The sequence below is a fragment of the Eublepharis macularius genome, chromosome 11 (genome assembly GCF_028583425.1).
Source record: "Eublepharis macularius isolate TG4126 chromosome 11, MPM_Emac_v1.0, whole genome shotgun sequence".
NCBI lineage: Eukaryota > Metazoa > Chordata > Lepidosauria > Squamata > Eublepharidae > Eublepharis > Eublepharis macularius.
The window spans coordinates 28,279,030-28,294,406 of NC_072800.1; the positions used below are offsets into that span (position 1 = coordinate 28,279,030).

The 15,377-nt window shown below is 41.7% G+C and overlaps 1 protein-coding gene across 4 annotated transcripts in view; it reads left to right on the top strand.

The window, feature by feature from the left end:
• PDE1C (phosphodiesterase 1C) overlaps nt 1-15,377 on the top strand; it is a 334,910-nt gene that overhangs the window by 285,132 nt on the left and 34,401 nt on the right. For 2 of the 4 annotated variants that reach the window (XM_054992061.1, XM_054992062.1), the window contains 4 exons: nt 5,997-6,117; nt 8,550-8,725; nt 10,610-10,909; nt 15,137-15,202. In XM_054992061.1, coding sequence (XP_054848036.1) covers nt 5,997-6,117; nt 8,550-8,725; nt 10,610-10,909; nt 15,137-15,202 — 663 coding nt within the window. Of the gene's footprint in view, nt 1-5,996; nt 6,118-8,549; nt 8,726-10,609; nt 10,910-12,398; nt 12,450-15,136; nt 15,203-15,377 lie in introns of all 4 variants that reach the window. The other 2 variants (XM_054992063.1, XM_054992060.1) reach the window with 2 other exon arrangements.

The following is a 15,377-nucleotide window of genomic DNA, read 5'->3' on the forward strand; positions in this document are numbered from 1 at the left end:
ACTTCCTTTGCCTAACTGGCATTAATAATTGCATTCTCTCTGTAAATCTAATGTTTCAAACATTACAACAATTTTCATTTCTCAGTCTGCCACACTCTAGAAATTGCTTAATGTCTTCATATAGCGACTTTGTGATTAAATCAAGAGCCATCATTTTTTTCATTGCTATGCCCAGATATAAAGGTTTCCCCCCGCTCAAAACTGTGGAAGAATATTCTCCTCTTGTTCATTTTCTTACATCAGTAGCAATGTTCTAGAGAAGTGTCGTTGATTAATTTTCTTATAAAGAATACTGTACACTGGTAATGCTAGAGGGGGAAGTTATTGTAAAAATGCCATCTACTCTACAATGATCAAAGCGAAAAATATGGCAAGTCAAAAAGAACCTGAGTTTTGGTTATATGTGGGCACATTGCACTGTTGCAGCCATCAATTCTAAATGTTTTACAGCTATCTCATATTATCTGTATCATATCTCCTATAGCCTTTTCTATCCCATCCTTCCTTCTAGGGGTTCTGGGCAGTGTCCATAGTTCTCCCCCTCCCCATTTTACACTCGCAACAACCCTTGAAGGTAACTTACACTGAGGGCCAAGCTACACATGACGAATGACACTTGAATGGCAAGTGGATTGAGTGGAGGGCAAGTGAACAGGGAGAAATACACTTGCCATTCAAGTGTCATTCGTCATGTGTAGCTTGGCCCTGAGAGTGACTGGCTAGGGTCACCCATTCAGTTTCATGTCAGAAGAATAGGGGTTTGAACCCAGGACATTCCAATCCTGGTCACACCCTTGAATCATTCATTACAATATAATGTTTCTCCCCCAGTGCCTGTCTAGCAAGATATTTCAAAATTCCACATGGATGGGGCTCGGGTAGATTTGACAGAAGCTTAGCCCTCTGCTAGATTTTAAACCACAAATGAATTAAACATCCTTTGCAGAAATGACACTTAAGCAGGCTTGTTTTCTTTCACCATGGTTACACATTACAGCTAAATATCTAAGCTGTGGCTGCAAACGAGAATAAGTTTGAAGTGAAAACATGGTTTGGAGTGGGTTTTAAACAATGATTTGCATTAATCATACCTCAACGTTTCCATCTATGCCGAGTAGAAAATGCCTTTGGGGTGCTGCACTTTAAACATGCTGGTACTTTAAAAAAAAACTCAGAAAAGCTTGTTTAAAAAAAAACCAAAAGAACTTGATGGAAACCTTTCACTGAACGAGTTCTTCATTATGTTGTGTTCCTGGTGAAATCAACAATGTTAGCAGCCAAGGCTATTATCTTTTCTAAAGAAGGTTTTTGCCATGAGTCTGTTGCCTGTCTCTGAAAGCCAGCTCCTACCTTTCTAATCAAGTCAACCAGGCAAATGGCAGCCGAACACCCAGCCAAGTTTTCCTCTCTTGCTCAGCAGGAGGCTTTGAAGATGTCAAAGCTTTCCCTTCTGTCTGAGGCTGTAGGAGGCTTGTTTGATTGGAGACTGTTGCTCCTTGTTGTCATCCATGACTCTTTCCGTTGATAAGTGTAGTGACATGCTTTCATTTTTGCCCTTTGCCTGGCAAGGAAGAAGAAGCCTGCCGTTTCCAAACATATTGATAATCAAATGGAGTTTATTTCACATGGAGATGTCTCTGGGTTAATAATTAGGGCCCTGTATTCTGTTGGGAAATTGGATGGAAATACAGGTCTATCACCCCAGAACCACACCTCTGGCATCCCTTATTGTTTTATGGGCCACTCCATATTTTCCACTTTCAAATATCTGAAGTCTGCTTCAGAGAGTGTAAATACATGTTGTGAATTATTTGGGAATGCTCAAGTGCAGGATTTTATGTGTAGTCCTCAATTCATGTGCAAGCTGTTCTTGCTCAGCAAACATGAATGCCACTCTCAGGGGAGCTCCCTTTGTGTGATCACATCTTCAAGTGATTCCAGAGGGCAAAGCACCAATTCATCTCTGCTTTTGCTATGAGAACAAGTACTGTAGGCTCCTTTGACTTGCCAATTTGCATTTCTTTAAGGTGTGAGAAAGTATCAAGATCTGTATTTTAATGAATGGGGGTGAAAGGGGAAAATGGGATATTTTTAGCAGTTGAGGAGAAACTGATATGGAGCACATGAATGTATTCATGTGGAGCAAACTGAAGCGCGACTGTGGGACCGAATGCATGGAAAGTTGGAAATGAGGTTCATGAAATGAGGTTCACTTGAGCATCTCTGGATCCTTGTAACATGTATTTCTACCCTAAGAACAGATGTTCTTTCCATCGTCCTTTCCTATAAGTGATAATGGTCCATCTACTAGTCATAGTGACTAAAAGGAACCACCACATTTAGTATCAGTAAGATTGCCAGTGTTACCCTAAAGAGTGGGGGTCTCCTTGTGAGTTGGGGAAATTAGAATACAGGGAGAAGCAGTAAGAGGGAGTAACTAACAGGATCTCCACCAGTGTATTCCAGGATCATTCCCTTAGAGGACTCTCTAATAAGCATGCAGGTGTTTAAAAGGAAATGTTTTTATTAAAGGAGCAGTAAAAGAGCAGTTGTACACAAAATATACATTAATTTTATTTATTTATTTATGTCATTTATAGTCCATCTTTCTCATTGAGACTCAAGGCGGATTACATAGTGTGAAATTAGTACAATCAGTAGCAAGGACAAGGGCAGGCATTTCCATACAGTGTCAAAGACATTTCCATAAACAATGTCATAGGGTAAATAAATACAAGTTTACAAAGACATAGCATTAGCAAGGATCCAATATGGAGTTAAAGAATTGCTGAAACAGAACATAATCAATTCTACGACTGACAGACAACATGAAGCACAGGTAGAACATATGAGTACATATTTAAAGCAACAGATAGTATATAAGGCAACATAGTGGTAAAATTTATGGTTCCTAACTCAGTGAAACATCTGAGACCCCCTCCCTACAATACCACCCTCCTATCTGAGTAAAAAAGCCTATTTGAATAATTTGGTTTTGCATCGTTTGTGGAAAGCCAGGAGTGTGGGGGCTCTCCTGACCTCCTCAGACAGGCCGTTCCACAGGGTAGGGGCCACCACAGAGAATGCCCATGTATGGGCTGCTGTTGATTTCGCCCATGTGCAGGCTGACACCTGCAAGAGACCCTGTTCAGATGAACGAAGCTGCTGTGGAGTGACACAGGGAGGGAGGCGTTCCCATAGGTATGCTGGACCAAGGCCGTGAAGAGCTTTGTATGTGATAACCAATACTTTGAATTGAGAGCGATAACTGGTAGGTAGCTAATAGAGTGACTATGGGATGGGACTGATGTTCATGCTTCTGCTCGGTCCTGCTAACAGTTAAGCTGCAGCATTTTGCACTAATTGGAGCCTCCTAGTTAACTTAGATGGGAGACCAATGTATAGTGAATTACAATAGTCAAGTTTTGATGTTATCATAGCATGGATCCAGGAGGCCATTGCCATGTCGAGAAGCCATCTTCCAGGCTAGAGTGAGATTGTAAAAAGCATTTTTTGCAGCTGCCTTAACTTATTTTTTCTAGTTGTAGTGTTGGATCCAGTATAACCGCTAGGCTCTTAACTGAGTCTGCAAGGGTCAGACAAACTCCATTGAAAGTGGGGAGTACAGTGTCCTTCAAGATCTATGCCTTTCCAACAAGCATCACTTCAGTCTTGTTTGGGTTCAAATTCAATGTGTCATTTTTCAGTTGTTTGGGTTCAATTTCAATGTGTTATTTTTCAGCCATTTCACCATGGCTGTCAGGCAACGATCTAGGATTTCTACCGCATCCTGCGGGGACCTGGATAGCGAGATATAGAGCTGGGTGTTGTCTGCATATTGATGACATCCAACTCCATAGCTGTGAATGAGTTCTGCTAAAGGTTTTACATAGAGGTTGAATAACATGGGAGATAAGATTTCGCCCAGCAGAACCCCACAACCCTACATACCACATACACAAGGCTAATTAGGAAATCAATGAGGAAGAGGAAGAGAAAGATTCAGGGGAGGGTGATATGTACCAGTCTAGGAAAGATAGAGGATGTCCAGAGAGAGTAGAAGTTTGAGCCACCAGCACTTTGCTGCAGGAATGAGAAGGCTCATACATGCGTCTGAGGGTGTGCCTAGGATCCCAGGAAAACACAGTTGAGGCTGAGGGCAGCTCAGTTATACTGTAAAACATACCCTCGGGCAAGATCGCAGCTTCTGTCCCCAAAACAATAGCTTAATGGCTGTCTCCAGAGGTGAGACAATAAATTGGGAAAGGCTTGACTGAGCATATTTGGGCAGAATTATGGGCCAAAAAAAAGTTCGATGACCTGCAAATTAGCAGAAGGGAAGCATTACCAGGTCCCTGAATAATTTTTATTAGGAAGGGGGAAGATTCAGAAGGGTATGGATGAGATTACCTCAGGAACTCCTGGAAGACCTCTTTGCACATCTCCAGAGAGTATGAGGCATTCAGCCAGTCTTGCCTCATGACTCACGTTCCAGTACTGAAGACTTCCTTCAGTAAAGGTTTTTCTTTATCAGAAATAGTCATTCTTCATTGGAGGAAGTCTTTTTTCCGTGAAGGAAGGCTTAGCAGATGAATCATAGGCTAGTTGCCTTGAAATCTCTGATCAGGCAGAATAGTGGGATATAAACTTTCAGTTCATTGGAAGGAAAAGGGTCCAAACCACAATGTTTGAAGTGACTCTGAATGTCTTCTTAGAATGAACATATTCAAGCCTTTTTGAAAATTTCTGTGAACAGGTGAGCCAGAATGGAACTTAAAGTGCAAGCTTTATTACAGGTTATCGACAAAACAGAGGAGAGAATTGTTGAATCAATCATTTCCTGGCATAAAAGGAAAAAAAATAATAAATCCTAACTAGTGTGCTCTGTGGCCCATGTAAACTAAATGCAATAAGTGGATTATGTGCAATCATAATTACATCTGACATTAGTGATCATGTTTTTATTGAGAATGGTGCTTCTCTTGACATTTCTGTAATATAGTACCCTGTATGTTTAATTGGCTCTACAAACAATGAGAAATACATAAAAATTAGCATCCAATCTGACTTCCCTGAAATCTACACCATAAACTGCTAGAGACATTCTTTTGATACTGTTTCTTAGGAACTAATTTTTGTTCTCTATATCATAATTATTCATCCCAAACAATTTAATAATTAAACATAAATTTTGATTTGAGGAAAAATACATGAAAGACTGTCTTGACTATTATTCCTGGTGAATCAAAGGCAAACTTTGAAGTAGGAACATTCAAGGGAACATGTTTGCACATCAATGACTTGAGAAGTCTGATCAGAGTTTGATTATTATAGTTCTTCCATAGATTTCATCCTTCAAGCTGGGTCATAACCAACTGTACCAGGCATTTGGCTCAGGCTCCTGGCAAACCCACACAGTAAAACCCATCTGCCATGTGCTAAATTGCAACATTTGGTATTTCCAACTTTTAAGGAATTACCTTACAATAGCCTGGTAATGCCTATCCAGGATGTAAATCTCTGACTTTTTAAACATGCTGCAGTATGTATCTATTAGATGTGGGCATGAACCAAAAAAATGGTAGTTCGTTCAGTTCATGGTTCATCCAGTTCATGAACGGTTCATAATCCATGAACTTTCACGATCTTGCTCTGGTTCACAAACCAGTTCGTTCAGTTTGTGAAAACGTCACTTCTAGGTCAGCAGAAGGTCTCCCTTATTGCCTAGGAAACTGATTGATCAGCGCCAGGCCATCTCCAGTGATGAACCGAAATACGAACCAAACAAACCAGGTTAAAATTCGTCACCGTTTGTGAGAAATGAGCTCCCATGAACCACCAGTTTGCAAATCATGAACTTGCCTGGTTTGTGATGAACTTTGGTTCGTAATTCAGTCTGTGCCCTCCTCTAGTATCTATCCATCCATCTTGGTAGGTATGGTTACATGTGTATAGCTAATCCTATTGCATTTGGTTGCACTGTGTTTCTCTTTCAGGCTTTATTGATTTCATTGTGGAGCCCACTTTCACTGTGCTGACTGACATGACAGAGAAGATTGTAACACCTCTCATTGAGGAAGCCTCCCGCTCTGGCATGACAGGGTTTAGGCGTTCCAGGTCAGTACTTGCATGAATTGTGGAAAGAGTTTGGTATTCAAAGGCTGTAACTCCCAGAAGTATGCACAGGATACTTTGTCTGGGAAGGGCACATGCTAAAGGATCCCGTTTCATAGAAGACAAGTTCAAAGCCTTTATACATGCAGATCCTTTGCATTATAACCATTATAGTAATTACAGTATCTGCTTCCTACTGGCATTCCTCTGCATTGCTGCATCTCTTTCTGCTCCCTGGAAAGATCATTCCTGGGGTCAGAATTCATTCAGAGGAACAGCTATGAAGGTTGGTGAGCTGGAGGATGGAGGAACCACCAAAGCAGCAATAGCAGAAGAGGAAGGAGGAGAGCTTTCACCTCCTTGTTCCTCCCCACAGCTCCACATGGGTGTTGCGAACCACAGGAAAGAACCTTGGTCTGACTATGGTCAACTTTCTTGGGAAGATTCCCTGGGTAATTTTTCTATATAATTTATCTGCTATATCCATTCTAAATACCACAGGCCAACTGCATCTAGTGAGACTGGACTGTAAAGTACAAACTGAAATGAAACTAATGGCTGATTCATAGGACCCTCCATGGTGTGTCTAGATGTGGGTTGCAGGAAACGTGGGGTGCTTCCACACCAGGATGATATTTTGTGGTTGTCTGATTGCTGACACAATTCTGTGTGAAATTGCAAGGGCGATTTCACGCAACTGGCAATAATCCATTTTCTCTCGATTTTTAGCTGTGGTTTCCCTTTTGCACATGGTGCACATTGAAGCCCTTCTCCAATTGTGTTCTCATGTGACCCTCAGGATTCACCACCCATCCTGTTTTAGGAATCGTTTGTTTGTTTGTTTGTTTTGAGGAGCATGGATAATGCTGCATAGAAATAACACAATATCTTTTAAAACTCTTTTTTTTAAAAGTGTATCTGCATCCAAACCTCTGATGATCCCCTCCCTAAAAGGCAGGCTGAGCTGTGGGTGATTTTCTTCTTTTTAAACATAAGTATGAATAATGCTAGACACGAATAACGTAGTACCTTTACAACCTAAAAAAAATCCTCCTCCTATGATTCCTGCCCCTCTGACAGTTAATTTCTGCAGAGGATTGACTCCTTGCAGTCATGGATACCTGAAGGAGTAAATGACTAGCACCAAGAGACTGCTCCTGCCCTTAGTCTCTTGCCTAGGAAATATGGGAGAGGAAGAGTTGTAAGTTTAAAGCAAAGCAGATATTTTTGTGGAAGAAATGGTCTGTTAGGAACATGACTGTGCACAAATGGACAGTGACTTCATGTGGAAACATGAAAAAATGCAACACGTGTGTGGCTGAAATGTGGAGAATCCTTGGTGCGAAAGCAGCCCTGAATCCCATTTGTCATTATGAACTGCTTGTGATAGCTGTACAAACTCATATTGCTGATAAGCTACATGATCATGTCTACCCCTGGCAAGTGCTTGCTTGGAAATTGTTGAGCAATGGGTGCAGGATTGGAACTCAAGCAGTCCTGGTGCTGTAGATCAGGGATCCCCAACATGGTGCCCTTGGGCACTATGGCCCATGCCACCAATTTTCCTGGTGCTGACCAAGTGTTTTTAAAACTAGGTGGGCTAAGTGGGGCAGTTGACTAGCAGGGCTTCTTGTTAGCCACTGGAGATCTGATTGTTTGGGCAAAGTAAAATTGTTTTAGTGGCAGCTGCCACCACAGTGTTGGTTTTGTTCTCTCTCTCAAAATCATGGAATCATAGGGTTAGAAGGGTCCTCCAGGGTCATCTAGTCCAGCCCCCTGCACAATGCAGGAAATACACAACTCCCTAAACCCCCCCCACACACACACATACACTGCCAGTGACCCTTGCTCCATGCCCAGAAGATGGCATCACACCATCAGGATTTCTTGCCAAACTGGCCTGGGGAAAATTGCTTGCTGACCGCAAGTGCCGATTGGCATCACCCTGGGCATGTAAGAAGGGGCCATGAGAACTGAGCGCTGATATAACCCTTCCTACCCTCCCTCTCATGATCTGCCTAGGTTCACAGAATCAGCATCGCTGTCTCCTTTCCTAGTGTATTTTTTTAAATTACGCCCCTCCCCACACTTGAACTTCCTCTGTGTGTGTGTGTGTGTGGCTTCGCCTCCTGTGGCAGAGTTTGTGTGGTTGGCTCCACCAACTGTGACAGCTTTTTTGTGGTTGGGCCCAACACCCTGTGTCAGAATTTCAAAGGTGCCCAGAGGCTCAAAAAGGTTGGGGACCCCTGCTCTAGATCAGATTCACCACTGAGTGGCAGTTTCTCTGCTCAGACCCAGCAGTCATAAATCAGAGACAAGATCCTGGCAGAAAAATGTCAAGCGCAGTAAGAAAACTGACATTATGTTGCTAAAGTATCTGTTGTGGCTCTGTTGTGGGTCTCATTGTAGACTCTCACCTCATTCTTAAATCACAGTCTGAACAGCATTAGCCCCTCAGAAGTTAAAAGATCAAGTGTCAAGAGCACTGGGTCAGAAGGAAGTGCCTCAATCAACTGTTCCATACTCACTGTGGACTTCAAATGTTTTAAAAGCACCTGGACTGAAGTGGTGCAACAAAACCGAGAGAAATGGAAAGCACAAGCAACCAAAGGTAACAAAGGAGCTTACTAATAAACAGTAAAATGCCTATCATTATGATGGATTTGTGTGTGCAATGGGGGACCTCCAACATTGGGACGGGTTGCAATGTCCCTCTGTACATCTGCTTTGCACGTAGAAGTTCAGGATCTGACAGTTCCAGTTAAAAAGGACCAGGTAGCAGCTGATGTGAAAGTCTCTGCCTGAGACCCCAGAGAGGGCTGCTGCCAGTCAGGCCAGTTAATACTGGGATAATTGGTCTCAGATTGTTATTATCCCTGGCAAAGAGCCATTAAAGAAGAAGGCACCAACTCACAAAGCTGCCTTAGACTGAGTCAGACCATTGTCCAAGTATAATTATTGGCCTGGCCTATCCTTCTTCTTTAATGGTTCTTTTCCTGACTGCCTTTAATTACTCTGGTAACTGTAATGTAAGATGCAGACACTAAAAAACATGATGGATTTTTTGTTTTTCTGGTGTGGGTATAGTAACGTGAGAAGCTGCACTTGTTTAATATTTGTGCATCAAGATGTAGAGAGCCAGTAAAAATAACCGGCTACACAGCTGTGACTGTCCCTGGCCTTTTTCACACTGCTTACTGGCCATGGAACATAGTGCCAGGCTCCCAGAATGACAGTGTCTTCCAGAATGACTGGTGCAATTTCATGCGAGAACTGCCTTGTGCGAAATCGCACCAGGAAGATGCTGCCCTCCGGGAGCTTGGCACAATGTTCCATGGCAGGTAAACAGTGTGAAAATAGCCCCTGACTCTAGAACTCTGCAACCAATTAGTCAATTTCATCCCTCTGCCTGAACATATTGATTTCTTGTTTGAACAGGGCATAACTTTGGATACTTCGTAATCTTTTCTCACATCTCTCCTGGTATGTTTGCATTCTTGCCCGAGGAGGTCAAAATGAGTTGGGAAATATTTTTTTTTTAAAAATTGCTAAACTAGCCATTTGATAATGCTGCCTTTCCTCATCAGCTGCCTGGGCCGCTTGCCTCCTTTGACCTGGGGCTAAAGAATTAGACAAATGGTGTTGTGCTGATTGCGGATATCATTACTTGTGAGAGAAGTTCCTCTTGTTTTCATCCTAGGTATTCAGGTAGAAAAATCACAGGGTAGTCCTATGCAGAGTGATGCCCTTATGAAGTCTATTGAAGTCAATGGGCTTAGTAGGGTAACTGCTTAGGGTTGCACTGTAAGATAGATCGCACTTGTGCTTGAAGAGGATGCTTGTCAGAATTGTTGTCTGGATCACTCTCTTCCCAATACCACCCTCAACTGAAAGAATTCTTTGTGTGTCTGAGCACACAGGTCAAATATTGCCTTACTGGGTTAGGAAGTTGTGCATTTTTCCTGGGGCCCACAGCTCTCTGGCAAATGGGGTGCAGTGGCTCTCAAACTCTGAAGTGAGGGCCCATTTCTAACTAGCTGTACCTCCAGGGACTTACCACCACACAACTGCAGGCTGCCAGCAGTGTGGGCCTTGAGAGGCAAAAAGCCCATCATAGGTGGTTGGAAGTGAGCTGAACCTCTGCAAATGCATATGAGGGCTGAATCACAAGGGAGAGAAGTTGGGGATACAGCAGCTTCATCTTCTCCTCTCCATTTCTTGTCACTGGAAAGAGGGGAACCAGTGTCTGTCCTCCAATCTCAGGAATCTTGTTGTAACCTACTTTGGGTCACCACCACCCACAGTTTGTAACCCCTTCTAAATTCCATGCAAGGAAGGACTAGATTACAGGTAGCTAGGATGCCTGCAACAAGATTGGAAGGCCCGGAGTTGGCTTTGCACCCAAGAAAAATGAGGTGAAAGTTGCCATTCATTACATTAATGCTTTATTTTCTCCTCCCTGTTTAATTTGCCTTTGTTTTTGCTGAGGATGCAGAAGAAAAAGCCAAGAAGGAAGCAGAGGAGAATTCTCAACAGGGTGCAGATGAAAAGAGAACAGATGAAAATGAAGGGAAAAAGCCAACTGAGGAAACGGCTGCCACCAAATCTGAAAACAGTAAAGAAGGAAATTCAGGGGAGACTAAGAGCACAGAAGCCAGCAAGAGCAATGTAAATGGGACTCGTCAAACTGGTGTTAACAAACATGACGCTTCTCAAGGGAAAAATGCAGCTCGGGTGGACAAGGAAACAGATGCTAACTCGACAGCAAGAGAGCAGAAACGGCATGTACAGAACGGTAAGTGTTTGCTTCCCAAGGAGGGGAATTTACAAATTTAAATCTAATTTGCTAATCTCATGTTTGTATGTGATAGGTCTAGACCTGGTGGATGATTTACAGATCAGCTGTTCTTGCTTACCCCAACAGCTATTTCAAAGCTTTCCATAATATTCTCTACTGATACTTTGCAATAATTATAGGTCTGGTTTTTCCTTCCACTTGCCGTGATTTGCCATTGCAAACATTAATGGTCCTCAGTCTCATGAGAAATTGCATTAAAAGCTACTTTATAAAGGAATTGGATATGTGTGCTAAATTTTACAAAGAGAAGGATTGTGTACTTTGCTGTGCACTTCTCCTGCTCACTGGGACAGTAGTACAGTAGTCCACATAATTTCAGAAGCAAGGAATTTTAATGCAATGAGACACAACATTAATCTTCTTTGATGCAAACCATTTTTCTTTGTTTGCTTCTACTATCTCATTCTGTTATGTGCGGATACTTTTTGCCGTTTTCGTTCTAGAAATCATTATGCTTATCATTCCTCTTGTGTTGCTAGCTGCATTGTAGACCAGCTATTATAAGTATCTAAAGCTACCCTATTCATTAGCAAATTGGATTCTGTGAAAGTTCAAGAAGAATAGCCCTTGCCTTTAGCCTGAAGTCTGTCTTAGAAAAAGCTCCTGTGTCTTTTCAGAGGACTCTGTGAATTTTCAGTATTCCTGTGGACATTCGTCATCATTGCCCTCTTGCGGTCTTTTGTCTTTTGTCTTCAGTTGATGAAAGCAAATATTAATATCTCATTAGTGTTGCTCCTTATGATTAAATAAATAGTCACGGAAATGTTGAGCTTCGGCTAGCAAATGACAAGTTGATATTCACTGAATCTGCAAGGCTATTTGCTCTTCAAAGAATGGGACCATATTTACAGTGTGCTCATGTCCCCTTGCAAAGTCTTTTCAGGACTGGACTACAAATAAATATACTCCCATTTCTACTTTTACTCAAAAGTAAATATCAATGGGTTTTCTTCCAGCTAAGTATGCACAGGACTTACCTTTATGCTCCATTCTCGAATTGATTTAAAACTAGTATATTTAGAGAACTAAGTGGCATTGATTTGATACTCTCAAACTGCTAGGTTCCAGTCATTATATCTAATTCTGAACCAGGCCTTTGAGTGTGGATTAAAAAATCCATAGAATGAGGGACAGATAGGGAATTTTTTTACAAATGTGAGCAAAGCCAATACATTGCAATGGGGGTTAAAAAAAACAAATTATGGAAACTTCTTTAGCTTTAAGAGATGATTCTGTACTGAGATCTCACAAGATTTCATTCTAGATCTTGGTGGCCATTTGGAGGATTTTTAGACAGCTACAACATTGTCACTGAGCCTTCCAAACCTTAGTTTCTTTCAATCAGAGCTGAGGGAGGAAGAAGTGAAATGGGAGAGAAGGAGAAACTGAAGGGAAGATAGAAAAAGTTTAGTGTGGGGGAGAGAAGATAATAGGAGAGGCTGCCAGGGGAGGGAAGGAGGGAAAGCTGAAGAACAGGGTGAGCAGATGAAGATAAGGTGGGGAAAGAGAAGGAAGCAGGGAAACAAGAGAGGTTATGAGGGCTGCTAGAGTGAGAGAAAGAAGAAATTGTTTGGGGAGGGGAATATGGGGGGAATGCACCTCACCACGAGTCCTTGTTGGGCCTCCACTTGTCTTTATAGAACTGTGGGTTCCTCCTCACTGTTTTGGTCAATAGAAAAGTGCCGACAGTTTGTGCCACTTCATTTCGCTGTTCCCTTGCTGTTCTTTTGGGAGGGGTCCAAAATCTGGATGTTCATCTTATTCACTGCTTTAATTTGTTTTATTTTAAAAATATTTGCCCTGTTTTTCTCCTGCAAAACAGGACTCAAAGCAACTTACAAAAACCAAAAAATGACACTCTTAAGTTGCAATACAAGAAGAACAGTAAGCAGATAGAACCAGATCAAGATGGGTAGTCGTCTTAGTTTGTCTGTAGCAATAGAAAACAGAAAGAGTCCAGTAGCACCTATAAGACGAACAAAATTTTTGGTAGGGTATGAACTTTCATGAGCCACAGCTCTATGTCTCTGAAGAAGTGAGCTGCGGCTGATGAAAGCTCATACCCTGTCACAAATTTTGTTAGTCTTATAGGTGCTACTGGGCTCTTGCTCTTTTCTACAGCAACCAGATAGTAGAGCTGAGCAGGTAGAAGAGCTCAGGCCCTGGGGGAGCAGGTCTTCCCTGACAAGTAACAACACCCCTAACAAGCAGCTTTGTTTGCCTGATCTTCTTCTGTCACTATAGCAACATTTTGTGGAGTTATCTTTTTCCCAAAAAGAGTTCCATGGCCACTCCCAGCCAACTAGGAATCCTATGTGATTGTGGTGATATAATTTTTAATGCTTCATCATGAGTCAGTTTTAGTGCTATGACAGTGCCATGAAAGCAACTGAGAATAAGGGCCATGATTTCTCAGTCAATATTGCCCTTACTCTGAATAGGCAAACACTATTTTGGAGACCCCCCCCCCCAAAAAAAACCCTCTAAAAGGGAGCATAAAGTTTTTGTGAAAACTGTGTTCTTCAATTCACTCCTAGTGGTTCCATGTGTAACTTTACTCATTCTGGGCCATAGTTCTAATTCTGTAGTGCCTTCTGAATCATCCGTCTATGTGCCTTTTACACAAAATGCTTACATTCTAGTGTCTTCTTATAACACGGACTGCTATTTAATGATGGTATACGTGGGTCAATTTATTTATTAGGAACATGTGTATGCCACCTCTCTAGAGAACCTGCTTAAGACAACTTACAAAATAAAGCACATTAAATGATAAAACAAAAAAAATTACAGTCATTAAAAATCAAACCATAACAGCACAAAACATTTAGAAGCCTAAAATAAATGTCATAAAATACTCTTCTAGCTAAAGCAGTCTGTAAAAACTGTTTTTAAAGATCAACCCCGTAATTAAACTTGGGAAAAGAAATGTGTTGGCCTGATGCCTAAAAGAGAGTAAGGTAGGTGCCCGGCAAGACTCAAGGGGGAAGGCTACTGCAGAAAATGTCTTTTAAAGCATAACAGAAACAAATATGATCAAGCTTTATTGCAGTGCTAATCAGCCATGAAACATTGTTGGGTCCTTACTATGCACTGAGAAAAGCAGGCAGTTAGATTAGTACCTGATCTGGAGGGTTTCCACATGCATACCCCTGCTGAATCAAATGCCACATGCACAAATGTGTGCTGCTCATAATAACAATAACAACAACATTTGATTTATATACTGCTCTTCAGGACAACTTTACACCCACTCACAGTGGTTTACAAAATATGTTATTATTTATCCCCATAACAATCACCCTGTGAGGTGAGTGGGGCTGTGGGTAGGGCTGAGAGAGCTCTGAGAAGCTGTGACTGGCCCAAGGTCACCCAGCTGACTTCAAGTGGAAGAGTGGAGAATCAAACCCAGTTCTCCAGAGTCCCACTGCTTTTAATCACTACACCAAACTGGTTTCCATACATTTCCTGGAGTTGTATCATTGCACTCAGCACTTATGTGCAATTGTGGGGACCATGAGTACAGCATCTCACTAACAGATACCAGTTTTGATGATACTGACAAGAGGAACTGATACCATATGCCTGTGTCCCCTTCTCCCCTTCAGGGTTTCAGGTGTCCAAACAGGTGCATATATATATATATATATATAAGATGAACAACTGTGCATGATCAGTCCACTGTTGCTCCTATGTATTTGTGGATTGGGATCTAAATGTTCAGGATTTTCCTCTGGGAAACTTATATGGACATCTGATGTGTGTGGTCAGCAAACCGTCACTTCTGGGTCAGCAGAAAGTCTACAGGAAGTCCATCCCTTGTTGCCTATGAAACTGATTGATCAGCACCAGGCTATCTGGAGTGATGAACCAAAAAACAAACCAAATGAACCAGCCTAAAGTTTGTGGCGGTTCGTCAGAAATAGGCTTTGACGAACCGCTGGTTTGTGAACCACAAACCGACCTGGTTCGTCACGAACTTTGGTTCATATTTCGGTTCATGCCCATCTCTAGTGTGAATCTATGTCTCTAGAATGATTTAATCTAGAGAAGCTGCTTCTATACTTTCCTATTTATTTCTGAATTTTTAACTGGGTAAGAAACATTTTAAAACCACCTCTCATGTTGAGGACTTTTCTGCTTTATCTAATTTCTGACTTCCAGGTGAATTAAAAGATGATAAGAAGTCAGACCAGAAAGATCAGGGGAAAGAGTTAAAGAAATCAGAGGGTAAGGATCTATATTTTCTATCGTGTTTCTTCATCCATGCATGTGGTCCATTCAGACAATGTGACCTGGAATATGAACTGTTTCATAAGAACCATCTAGGAGACACAAAAGATCAGTATTTAGTCAGTTCAAACTCCAGTTCTAGAGAAGGTTGTCATTTTTGTAAGTTTCAAAA